Below are 14,201 nucleotides of genomic sequence, written 5' to 3'. Positions count from 1 at the left end.
TCACAGATGTCTGCATACCCTTGGGCATGTTAATTTTTTTTATATAAAATTCAATTCACGAAGATTCATGTAATTGTTTTATTAGCTTAAATTTACTTGGTTGTAAATTTTTATAATATAATCGGCACAATTCTATAAAATGCACATAAAAAATCAGAATGATCTTAAGAACCATTTTTTTTTATATTATAATGCTGTTAAAAAATATAACTTGCTTAACTATAAGTTTGTTTGACTGAAGGTTAAGTTACACAGTTACATCAAATGGAAAATGTTATACATTTAAAGGGATCTTAAATACAACTTCGTCATGTTATACTCAACTTAGAAATAATAAGAACATTGAGTTATCTTTTTTACAATTTGAAACATATTCTGAATGAATATTCTTATACCAGATATGTATTTGTAAAGAATTTTCGATGTACGTAAAATTGATGAAAATCTTCCTAACATCATTTCTAAGTATCCTATTCCATACATATGTTCTTAACAAAAATTATATTGAACAGTGCTAGATTTTCCATGTATTTAATATAAACTAATCAATTGGGTATCGAATTTGTTTTTGATGTAATTCGTGCACATGTATTTCATTACTATGAAAACTTGCAGTACTAAATTATGCATTTCATCAACAGTTTAATACTTTATGTGTTTTTACACAACCATTCCACTTTTGAATGGCGAATACACCAAAAACAAATTCCGTAATCACATGATCGTTCATCGATGTGTCAAGCCGCTGCAAACCAAATCTTTCAGGTTGACAGCGTCTTCCAAAAATCTCTATTCAGATTTGTTTAATAAGGTTTTCAAGAATTTATACAGTCATATTTCTAAAGCTAATATAACTTTTAGTAAGTGGAAAGCAATGTGGATGCTCTATAACTACAAAACTACTAGTGAAAGCCAGTAACGATACATTTCGCAAATTGATCTAAGAAAGATAACTCTATTTTAATAAAGTGAATCGGACCTCTGATCATAAGCTAATCTAAACATATAAAATACAGCAATGCTTTTTTTCTTATTTTATGAGAACATGGTTTAGTGGGGACTCATGTTCTTCAAGAAACTGCTTAAATTATATTAATTTTCTTGACTTTGTGATACTAAAATCTTGTATATAAGAATCTACTTTTAATATATATATACAAACTCACAGATTCATTTTGGAAACGCTGTAATATAAAATCCATTGTAGTGTGACCAAGGCAATCAAACAAAAACTATATAATTTGGAAATATGCAGTTCTTGTATAGATATATTTTACAGTGTTTACTTTTTTTCGATAAATAACAAGACATATTGAAAGGTATACTTACAATTTAGATTTGACCAACAGACCCGCCAGTTTACCAAATTGTTTTGGTGTTTCTGCTCCATCATCGCTTCCTCTTCCTCTACTTAAGATACTGGCCATAGAAACATTGGACGATGCCCTCGGTATCTGGTCATCTTTTTCATCTATTTTCTGTGGCACACTAAAGAAAAAAATTTCACAATCAAGTAAATTTGACGTAAGATTAAAATAAGGATCAACCTTGGGCGATAAATGATGATAATTGACGTGTTTAACGACCTTGACTGGTTTACAGCCCTCATACGGTCGGTACGATAAATGGGCAATTTACTGAAATTCTATAAGAGAACAGTTAGTGTGTTTGTTTGAGTTTTGTTTTTTTGTTTTATGAGTGTGTGGGGAGGGGTTCTATGTGCTTTATTGGTGTGTTTGTGTGAATTTATTTACTTGACCTTTAAGGCTAGAAGCTAGTAACATTATTAATTATCCTATAAACTGTACTTAAGTTTTTTTAGAATAAAGTATTATAAAATACCAAGGAACTGAAAATGAAAACTGTAAAGTAGATTGAGTCTTATCGACATCTAATGTAAAAAGTAAAATCAAACTACTCAAACAAGAAATAAGACTGGATGGAGTATGACTGTCAGTGGGACAACTCGAAGACCAAATGGCGTAGACGTTTCAAAAATAGTATAGATATGATACCGTTATAAAGTTTATAAACTATGATTTCGATTTAAAAAATACTATCCAAAATTAGGCATATAACCTGCCTTTAAAAGATACGTGGATATGAGCCTTTTTAACTGAATTGTTTGTGGTTTGTTGTAACGATAGAAACCTTTTTATGAATATGTAAATCCGTATATATATATAAATAGGAGTGACAATAGAATTGAGAATGGAAATGGGGAATATGTCAAAGAGACAACAACCCGACCAAATAACAGATAACAGCCGAAGGCCACCAATTGGTCTTCAACGCGGCGAGAAAATCCCACAACCGGAGTTGCATGGGCCTTGCTGCTAAAGAAGACATGTCTCTGCTGCAAACAAAACGTATAGAAAATTGATGATATAATAAAAACGTGTTAAAAACTTTGTTCAAACTTGTTCTGTTAAAGTCATAAGAAACCTCAAATTAAAAAAAAATAATACATATGTTTTTATAACTCAATGGATAGTTTTCATTATAAAACTTATGTACATATACTTGTTTCTGATAAAAAAAATCTTTTAGTTTGTTCATATTTAGAAGAAGTTTACTTTATTTAAGTCTTTTCACTTTTTTGTATTTCTTCTGATTATTATTAAGTCTTTCCACTTTTCTGTGGAAAGACTTATTGTTTTTCTTCTGATTATTATTTTTTTTTTCCGCCAAATTTTGTTCTTGCGATAAATGTTTGTTTCGCAATATGTCGCTTAGATATTTCTCATATTGTATCGTATAGTTTATGCGCTTTTAAATTTCACCCTGCTAAGACGAACCATTTTCTTTGTAAGAGTTATCTCCCTATTCACTGTTTATCATCTGTGTGCATCTCCTTCGTAACAAAAAAAGATATCGACAAAATTTTTTTTACAAATTGTTCGTTACATCCTCAGGATTTTTTGGCGTATTTGGATCGAAGCGATTCGATGAAATTTTATAGGAGTTATCTACCTTTACAAAATAAATTTGTCGGTATGTTTATATAACTCATAAACAGTTAACCGTATAACCCTGGAATGTTTTTATTTGAGTCCCCTAGGTCCTAACTTAGAAAATGAGGTCAAGGTCAAAGGTCAAGGTCAAGTTCTCAATTGTGACTTTTGCTTGTTTTTGCCTTTTCTCTGACACTTTGAGAGATACATATAAAAGAACAAGTGCAAAATGTCAGCCTTATGGTAATGAAGATATGCTACATTTAGTCTTATACAATTAAATGGCATCTTATAGGAGTTGGTGCCCCTGAAATGTCTTGATATGAGGTTATTTGATTATAACTTCAATTAAGTTCATCATAAAGACATTTGACCTTATACAAAAGATTAAGTGACAAATGACCTTGAAAAATGGCTACCGGAAGTGACCTTCAGAAAACCGGAAGTAGCCTCTTTTGCAATTTTTTCGTATAAAAGTACTCAGAATCCATATATTTTGTCATATAGATACATAAAATGATTACTGAAGACTAAATATGACTTCAAACAAACCGGAAGTGACCATTTATCTCCCTTTCTAAATACAAAAGTATATAGAAACTATATATTTTTGGAATCAGTGTGAAAGAAGCTATCATATGAGACCGGTTGTGACATTTATTTCACCGGAAGTAGCATATTATCTCCCTTATATCACTCTAAAAGAGAATTAAACCATCATTTATCGCATCAGTATGAAGAAACTACCTTCTTATCCAAATTTCTTTGGTGTGGAAAGACTTTCAATTATTCTCTGAACAATTGGTTTTTAATTAAGTCTTTTCACTTTTTTGTGAAAAGACTTATTGTATTTGTTCTGATTATTATTAGGTCTTTCCACTTTTCTGTGGAAAGCCTATTGTATTTGTTCTGATTATTATTAGGTCTTTCCACTTTTCTGTGGAAAGACCTATTGTTTTTCTTCTGATTATTTTTTTTTTTCTTCCGCCTAATTTTGTTCTTGCGATAAACATTTGTTTCGCAATATGTCGCTTAGATATTTTGTATATGATATCGAACAGTTTATGCGCTTTTGAAATTTACCCTGCGTAAACGAATACTTTTCTTTGTAGGAGTTATCTCCCCAAACACTGTTTTCCTTGTTATGGCATCTCCTTCGCAACCGTTAAAGATTATGACAAATTTATTTTACAAAATTGTTCGTTACATCCTCAGTAATTTTTGGCGTATTTGGATCGAAGCGATTCGAAGAAATTTTATAGGAGTTATCTATCTTTTCGGAATAAATTTGTCGGTATGTTTTTTTAACTCATAAACCGTTAACCGTATAACCCTGGAATGTTTTTATTTGAGTCCCCTGATTCCTAACTTAGAAAATTAGGTCAAGGTCAAAGGTCAAGGTCATATTTTAGATTTTCATATGTCTTTGATTTCCCTATAACTCTTGAACGGTTATAGATACAAAAAAATTAAGCAGTGAAAAATGCTTGGTACATCAAGGGGCAACTTTTTTTTACATTATGACTATATTGATTTTACCATCATGTAAGGGACATAACTCCCATCGATGGTTTTTAAAAGGCCATTTTTAGGCAAAACTCTTAAACAAAAGGTCCTTGACCCATAGGGTCTTTTGCAATGACCTTGTGGAGCAATGACCTTGACGAAGGTTACAAGGTCAAAGGTCAAGGTCATCAAATTATGTGGTTTTGGCACTATTTAAACAGTTTTATGTGTGTTTGAATTTCAACCAACCAACCAACCAACATACCTACCTACCAACCAACCAACCAACCAACCAACCAACCAACCAACCAATCAATCAATCAATCAATCATGATCATGATCAATCAACCAATAATGATCATGATCAATCAATCAATCATGTTTCCGTCTCATGTGTTTCTTATAGGGTTCAACCAACCAACCAACCAATCAACCAACCAACCAATCAATCAATCAATCAATCATGATCATGATCAACCAATCATGTTTCCGTCTCATGTGTTTAATATAGGGTCGGAGATCTTCTTTATGTCTTTTTCCGTGTTTCAATTGACCCTATCCAATGTGTTTAACCAACCAACCAACCAACTAATCAATCAATTAATCAATCAATCAATCAATCAATCAATCATGATCATGATCAATCAATCATGTTTCCGTCTCATCTGTTTAATATAGGGTCCAAGATCTTCTTTGTTTCTTTTTCCGTGTTTCAATTGACCCTATCCAACGTGTTTAACCAACCAACCAACCAACCAACCAACCAACCAACTAACCAACCAACTAATTAATTAATCAATCAATCAATCAACCAATCAATCAATCATGATCATGATCAATCAATCATGTTTCCGTCTCATGTGTTTAATATAGGGTCCAAGATCTTCTTTGTTTCTTTTTCCGTGTTTCAATTGACCCTATCCAACGTGTTTAACCAACCAACCAACCAACCAACCAACCAACCAACCAACCAACCAACTAACCAACCAACTAATTAATTAATCAATCAATCAATCAATCAATCAACCAATCAATCAATCATGATCATGATCAATCAATCATGTTTCCGTCTCATGTGTTTAATATAGGGTCCAAGATCTTCTTTGTTTCTTTTTCCGTGTTTCAATTGACCCTATCCAACGTGTTTAACCAACCAACCAACCAACTAATCAATTAATCAATCAATCAACTAATCAATCAATCATGATCATGATCAATCAATCATGTTTCCGTCTCATGTGTTTAATATAGGGTCCAAGATCTTCTTTGTTTCTTTTTCCGTGTTTCAATTGACCCTATCCAACGTGTTTAACCAACCAACCAACCAACTAATCAATTAATCAATCAATCAACTAATCAATCAATCATGATCATGATCAATCAATCATGTTTCCGTCTCATGTGTTTAATATAGGGTCCAAGATCTTCTTTGTTTCTTTTTCCGTGTTTCAATTGACCCTATCCAACGTGTTTAACCAACCAACCAACCAACTAATCAATTAATCAATCAATCAACTAATCAATCAATCATGATCATGATCAATCAATCATGTTTCCGTCTCATGTGTTTAATATAGGGTCCAAGATCTTCTTTGTTTCTTTTTCCGTGTTTCAATTGACCCTATCCAACGTGTTTAACCAACCAACCAATCAACCAACCAACCAACCAACTAACCAACTTATCAATCAATCAATCAATCAATCAATCAATCAATCAATCAATCAGTATGACTGTTTAATCATGACAGTTTATTGAAGGAACAAACTCTCAATTATTCAAGAAAAATTGAAATTTAATATTGTTTTTACGTCACTTCTGAAAAAAAAATCCACATGTTCTCTGAAACTACAAGTCCAATCGACCCCAAAATTTGCAGTCAGCAGGGCATACATGTACGTAAGGTTCATAAAACAACGTGGTGCAGATATCTCTCAAGACTTTTCCTAGAGAAAAAAAATTGCAATGCCGTATAAATTGCTTGCTAGGTCCGTAAATCTCAGTGAAATGCTACAATAAAATGTCCGCTCCTAGATTAAAATACTAATCTGTGTTACAAACTGGTGCTGAAAAATGTACATTTTAAGAAAATAATCGTTAAATGTGTATTAAAGTTCCACCGGTTCAATTAAATCCAAAACATGCACTGCTGGTGAACTGTGATCAAAACGTCAATTTCCTACAATGACAAAAGAAATTACATTGTGTACATTCCATCTCTATAGATGTTGTCTGTTTAACGTCCCCACCTAAAAAGAAATAAAAAGACTATCTTTTCGTTATTATAAACCCGTGTCACGTGATGTGGCGCGCGCGCTGTACCTAAAATAAAAGAAAAACTTTCCAAACTAAACATGAAACTTCTCCGGTAACAATAATATAGACCCCATACAGAAACAAACAAACCCCCCCCCCCCCCCAATTCAATTAATTTTACAGGGGGAAAGACCCCCTACAATTGCTTTTTTAAAGCAATTGATTTATATTTATTATTAAGTCTTTCCACTTTTCTGTGGAAAGACTTATTGTTTTTCTTCTGATTATTATTAAGTCTTTCCACTTTTCTGTGGAAAGACTTATTGTATTTGTTCTGATTATTATTATTATTATTATTATTATTATTATTATTTTTTTTTTTCCGCCAACTTTTGTTCTTGCGATAAATGTTTGTTTCGCAATATGTCGCTTAGATATTTCTCATATTGTATCGTATAGTTTATGCGCTTTTAAATTTCACCCTGCTAAGCCGAACCATTTTCTTTGTAAGAGTTATCTCCCTATTCACTGTTTATCATGTGTGTGCATCTCCTTCGTAACAAAAAAAGATAGCGACAAAATTCTTTTTACAAATTGTTCGTTACATCCTCAGAAAATTTTGGCTAATTTGGATCGAAGCGATTCGATGAAATTTTAAAGGAGTTATCTATCTTTACGGAATAAATTTGTCGGTATGTTTTTTTAACTCATAAACCGTTAACCGTATAACCCTGGAATGTTTTTATTTGAGTCCCCTGATTCCTAACTTAGAAAATTAGGTCAAGATCAAAGGTCAAGGTCATATTTTAGATTTTCATATGTCTTTGATTTCCCTATAATTCTTGAATGGTTATAGATACAGAAAATTTAAGCAGTGAAAAATGTTAAGTACTTCAAGGGGCAACTTTTTTACATTATGACTATATTGATTTTACCATCATGTAAGGGACATAACTCCCATCGATGGTTTTTAAAAAGCCATATTTAGGCAAAACTCTTAAACAAAGGTCCTTGACCCATAGGGTCTTTTGCAATGACCTTGTGGAGCAATGACCTTGACGAAGGTCACAAGGTCAAAGGTCAAGGTCATCAAATTATGTGGTTTTGGCACTATTTAAACAGTTTTATGTGTGTTTGAATTTCAACCAACCAACCAACCAACCAACCAATCAATCAATGTTTCCGTTTCATGTGTTTGATACGGGATTCAAGGTCTCTTTTTTTTCGCTTGTTTTAATTGAGCCTATCAAACGTGTTTAACCAACATGTTTAACAAATATGTTTAACTAACGTGTTTAACCAACGTGTTTAACCAACCAACCAACCTACCAACCAACCAATCAATCAATCAATCAATCAATCAATCAATGCATGTTTCCGTTTCATGTGTTAAATACGGGATCCAAGATGTTTTTTTTTTCGCTCGTTTAAATTGAGCCTATCTAACGTGTTTAACCAGCCAACGTGTTTAACCAACGTGTTTAACCAACATGTTTAACCAACCAACCAACCACCCAACCAATCAATCAATCAATCAATGCATGTTTCCGTTTCATGTGTTAAATACGGGATCCAATTTTTTTTTTTTTTTCGCTTGTTTAAATTGAGCCTATCCAACGTGTTTAACCAGCCAACGTGTTTAACCATTATGTTTAACCAAGGTGTTTAACCAATATGTTTAACCAAGGTGTTTAACCAATATGTTTAACCAACATGTTTAACCAACGTGTTTAACCAACCAACCAACCAATCAATCAACTAATCAATGCATGTTTCCGTTTCATGTGTTAAATACGGGATCCAATTTTGAGCCTATCCAATGTGTTTAACCAACGTGTTTAACCAACGTGTTTAACCAACCAACCAACCAACCAACCAATCAATCAATCAATGCATGTTTCCGTTTCATGTGTTAAAAACGGGATCCGAGATGGTTTTTTTTCGTTTGTTAAAATTGAGCCTATCAAACGTGTTTAACCAGCCAACGTGTTTAAACTACGTGTTTAACCGACATGTTTAACCAACGTGTTTAACCAACCAACCAACCAACCAACCAACCAACCAACCAACCAACCAATAAATAAATCAATGCATGTTTCCGTTTCATGTGTTAAATACGGGATCCAAGATGTTTTTTTTTCGCTTGTTTAAATTGAGCCTATCAAACGTGTTTAACCAGCCAACGTGTTTAACCAACGTGTTAAACCAACATGTTTAACCAACGTGTTTAACCAACCAACCAACCAACCAACCAATCAATCACTTAATGTATGTTTCCGTGTCATGCGTTTAATACGGGATGCAAGGTCTCTTGAGGTCTTTTTCCCCTTGTTCTAAGTGACCCTATCAAACGTGTTTAATCAACCAACCAACAAACCAACCAACCAACCAACCAACCAATCAATCAACCAACTAATCAATCAATCAATATGTATGACTGATTATTTATGACAGTTTATTGAAGGAACAAACTCTCAATTATTCAAGAACATTTTTATTTTATTATTGTTCTTACGTCTCTTCTGAAAAAAATCCACATATTCTCTGAAACTACAAGTCCAATCGACCTGAAAATTTGCAGTCAGCAGGGCATACATGTACTGAAGGTTCATAAAAAAACTTTTTGCAGATATCTCTCAAGACTTTTCCTAGAAAAAAGAAATGGCAATGCAGTACAAATCGCTTGCTAGGTCCGTCAATCTCAGTAAAAACCTACAATAAAATGTCCGCTCCGAGATTGAAATACTAATCTGTGTTACAAACAGGTGCTGAAAAATGGACATTATCAAAAAATAATCATTAAATGTGTTTTAAAGTTACACCGGATCGATTAAATCCAAAACATGCACTGCTGTTGAACTGTGATCAAAATGTCAATTTCCTACAATGACAAAAGAAATTACATTGTGTACATTCCGTCTCTATACATGTTGTCTGTTCAACATCCCGACCTAAAGAGAAATAAAAAGACTAAGTTTTTCTTAATATAAACCCGCGTCACGTGATGTCTCCTCAATCTTGCGCGCGCGCTGTATCTAAAATAAAAGAAAAACTTTCCAAACTAAACATGAAACTTCTCCGGAAACATAATAATATAGACCCCATACCAAAGCAAACAAACAAACAAATAAACAAATACCCCCCCCCCCCCCCTTTCCAAATCAATCAATAAAAAAAATTCAATTATCCATTCATCAGAGGGGAAAGACTGCCTAACAATTGTTTTCAAAACAATTGCTTTATATTTATTATTAAGTCTTTTCACTTTTTTGTGAAAAGACTTATTGTATTTGTTCTGATTATTATTATTATTATTATTATTTTTTTTTTTTTTTTCTTCCGCCAAATTTTGTTCTTGCGCAAAATGTTTGTTCCGCAATATGTCGCTTAGATATTTCCCATATGGTATCGTATAGTTTATGCGCTTTTACATTTCACCCTGCTAAGCCGATCCATTTTCTATGTAAGAGTTATCTCCCTTTTCACTGTTTATCCTCTGTGTGCATCTCCTTCGTAACAAAAAAAGATAGCGACAAAATTCTTTTTACAAACTGTTCGTTACATCCTCAGGAATTTTTGGCTAATTTGGATCGAAGCGATTCGATGAAATTTTATAGGAGTTATCTACCTTTACAAAATAAATTTGTCGGTATGTTCATTTAACTCATAAACAGTTAACCGTATAACCCTGGAATGTTTTTATTTGAGTCCCCTGGGTCCTAACTTAGAAAATGAGGTCAAGGTCAAAGGTCAAGGTCAAGTTCTCAATTGTGACTTTTGCTTGTTTTTGCATTTTCTCCGACACTTTGAAAGATACATACTAAAGAACAAGTGCAAAATGTCAGCTTTATTGTAATGAAGATATGATACATTTAGTTTTATACAATTTAATGGCATCTTATAGGAGTTGTTGCCCCTCAAATGTCTTGATATGAGGTTATTTGATTATGACTTCAACTAAGTTCATTATAAAGGCATTTGACCTTGTACAAAAGATTAGGTGACAAATGACCTTGAAAAATGACTACCGGAAGTGACCTTGAGAAAACCGGAAGTAGCCTTTTTTGCATTTTTTTAATCAAAAAGTACTCAGAATCCATATATTTTGTCATATGAATACATAAACTGATTACTGAAGACTAAAAATGACTTCCAACAAACCGGAAGTGGCCAATTATCTCCCATTCTACATACAAAAGTATATAGAAACTATATATTTTTGGAATCAGTGTGAAAGAAGCTATCATATGAGACCGGAAGTGACATTCATTTAACCGGAAGTAGCATATTATCTCCCTTATATCACTCATTAATATAATTAAACCATTATTTTTCGCATCAGTATGAAGAAACTGTCTTCTTATCAAAATTTCTTTGATGTGGAAAGACTTTCAATTGTTCTCTGAACAATTGGTTTTTAATTATTATTATTATTATTATTTTTTTTTTTTTTTTCTTCCGCCAAATTTTGTTCTTGCGATAAATGTTTGTTTCGCAATATGTCGCTTAGATTTTTTTCATATTGTATCGTATAGGTTATGCGCTTTTAAATTTCACCCTGCTAAGCCGAACCATTTTCTTTGTAAGAGTTATCTCCCTATTCACTGTTTGTCATGTGTGTGCATCTCCTTCGTAACAAAATAAGAAAGCGACAAAATTCTTTTTACAAATTGTTCGTTACATCCTCAGGAATTTTTGGCTAATTTGGATCGAAGCGATTCGATGAAATTTTATAGGAGTTATGTACCTTTACGGAATAAATTTGTCGGTATGTTTTTTTAACTCATAAACCGTTAACCGTATAACCCTGGAATGTTTTTATTTGAGTCCCCTGGGTCCTAACTTAGAAAATTAGGTCAAGGTCAAAGGTCAAGGTCATATTTTAGATTTTCATATGTCTTTGATTTCCATATAATTCTTGAATGGTTATAGATACAGAAAATTTAAGCAGTGAAAAACGTTCAGTACTTCAAGGGGCAACTTTGTTACATTATGACTGTATTGGTTTTACCATTATGTAAGGGACATAACCCCCATTGATGGTTTATAAAAAGCCATTATTAGGCAAAACACTTAAACAAAAGGTCCTTGACCCATAGGGTCTTTTGCAATGACATTGTGAAGCAATGACCGTGACAAAGGTCACAAGGTCAAAGGTCAAGGTCATGTACATATGTGATTTGGGGCACGACTTGAAGAATTTTATGTGTGTTTGCCAACCAACCAACCAACCAACCAACCAATCATGATCAATCAACAAATCATGATCATGATCAATCAACCAATCATGATCATGATTAATCAATCAATCAATCATGTTTCCGTCTCATGTGTTTAATATAGGGTTCAAGATCTCCTTTGTTTCTTTTTCGCTGTTTCAATTGACCCTTTCCAACGTGTTTAACCAACCAACCAACCAACCAACCAACCAATCAATCAATCAATCAATCAATCAATCAATCAATCATGATCAATCAATCATGATCAATCAATCATGTTTCCGTCTCGTCTCGTGTGTTTAATATAGGGTCCAAGATCTTCTTTGTTTCTTTTTCGCTGTTTCAATTGGCCCTATCCAACGTGTTTAACCAACCAACCAACCAACCAATCAATCAATCAATCAATCAATCAATCAATCAATCAATCAATCAATCAATCAATCATGATCAATCAATCAAGTTTCCGTCTCGTCTCGTGTGTTTAATATAGGGTCCAAGATCTTTTTTGTTTCTTTTTCGCTGTTTCAATTGGCCCTATCCAACGTGTTTAACCAACCAACCAACCAACCAACCAACCAACCAACCAACCAACCAATCAATCAATCATGTTTCCGTCTCGTGTGTTTAATATAGGGTCCAAGATCTTTTTTGTTTCTTTTTCGCTGTTTGAATTGGCCCTATCCAACGTGTTTTACCAACCAACCAACTAATCAATCAATCAATCAATCAATCAATCATGATCATGATCATGATCAATCAATCATGATCATGATCAATCAATCATGTTTCATGATCAATCAATCATGTTTCATGAAAAATTGAAATTTAATATTGTTCTTGCGTCACTTCTGAAAAAAAAATCCACATTTACTCTGAAACTACAAATACAATCGACCTCAAAATTTGCAGTCAGCAGGGCATACATGTACTAAAAGTTTGTAAAAAAATTTGGTGCAGATATCTCTCAAAGCTTTTCCTAGAGAAAAAAAATTGCAATGCCGTAAAAATTGCTTGCTAGGTCCGTAAATTTCAGTAAAAGCCTACAATAAAATGTCCGCTCCGAGATTGAAATACTAATCTGTGTTACAAACAGGTGCTGAAAAATGTACATTATCAGAAAATAATCAATAAATGTGTTTTAAAGTTACACCGGATCAAATAAATCCAAATCATGCACTGTTTGTGAACTGCCATCAAAATGTCAATTTCCTACAATGACAAAAGAAATTACATTGTGTGCATTCCGTCTCTATACATGTTGTCTGTTCAAAGTCCCCACCTAAAAAGGAATAAAAAGACTATCTTTTCGTTATTATAAACCCGTGTCACGTGATGTGGCGCGCGCGCTGTACCTAAAATAAAAGAAAAACTTTCCAAACTAAACATGAAACTTCTCCGGTAACAATAATATAGACCCCATACAGAAACAAACAAACAAACAAACAAACAAACACCCCACCCCCAATTCAATTAATTTTAAAGGGGGAAAGACCCCCTACAATTGCTTTTTTAAAGCAATTGATTTATATTGTAAAAAACCTTTTTAACCATTCTGTTCCGTTAATAAAAAAAAAAAAAAAAAAAATCTCCCCGAGACCCCCTTTTGCCCCCCCCCCTTTTTTTTTAACCCTCCACTTACAACTGAATGTAGGTTGTGTGCTATCTATCCTATCAACGTAAAACGAACGACAACTCCAGTTTTTTCCATATTATTAGGTCTTTCCACTTTTCTGTGGAAAGCCTATTGTATTTGTTCTGATTATTATTATTATTATTATTAAGTCTTTCCACTTTTCTGTGGAAAGACTTATTGTTTTTCTTCTGATTATTATTATTATTATTATTAGGTCTTTCCACTTTTCTGTGGAAAGCCTATTGTATTTGTTCTGATTATTATTATTATTTTTTTTTTTTTTCCGCCAAATTTTGTTCTTGCGATAAATGTTTGTTTCGCAATATGTCGCTTAGATTTTTTTCATTTTGTATCGTATAGTTTATGCGCTTTTAAATTTCACCCTGCTAAGCCGAACCATTTTGTTTGTAAGAGTTATCTCCCTATTCACTGTTTGTCATGTGTGTGCATCTCCTTCGTAACAAAATAAGAAAGCGACAAAATTCTTTTTACAAATTGTTCGTTACATCCTCAGGAATTTTTGGCTAATTTGGATCGAAGCGATTCGATGAAATTTTATAGGAGTTATGTACCTTTACGGAATAAATTTGTCGGTATGTTTTTTTAACTCATAAACCGTTAACCGTATAACCCTG

The 14,201-nt window shown here is 33.0% G+C and overlaps 1 protein-coding gene across 2 annotated transcripts in view; it reads right to left on the bottom strand.

Moving 5' to 3' along the window:
• LOC139493503 (androglobin-like) overlaps window positions 1–14,201 on the bottom strand; it is a 110,502-nt gene that overhangs the window by 82,680 nt on the left and 13,621 nt on the right. The window contains exons 2-3 of one of the 2 annotated variants that reach the window (XM_071281948.1): window positions 1,330–1,488; window positions 1,167–1,184 (exon numbers count right to left, since the gene is read on the bottom strand). In XM_071281948.1, the coding sequence (XP_071138049.1) occupies window positions 1,167–1,184; window positions 1,330–1,488 (177 nt within the window). The remainder of the gene's footprint in view (window positions 1–1,166; window positions 1,185–1,329; window positions 1,489–14,201) is intronic. The other variant, XM_071281953.1, reaches the window with a different exon arrangement.

Source organism: Mytilus edulis, chromosome 10, assembly GCF_963676685.1.
Source record: "Mytilus edulis chromosome 10, xbMytEdul2.2, whole genome shotgun sequence".
In the NCBI taxonomy this organism is placed as follows: Eukaryota; Metazoa; Mollusca; class Bivalvia; order Mytilida; family Mytilidae; genus Mytilus; species Mytilus edulis.
The sequence above is the reverse complement of the archived record's forward strand: the minus strand, read 5'-3'. Positions and strand labels throughout refer to the sequence as shown.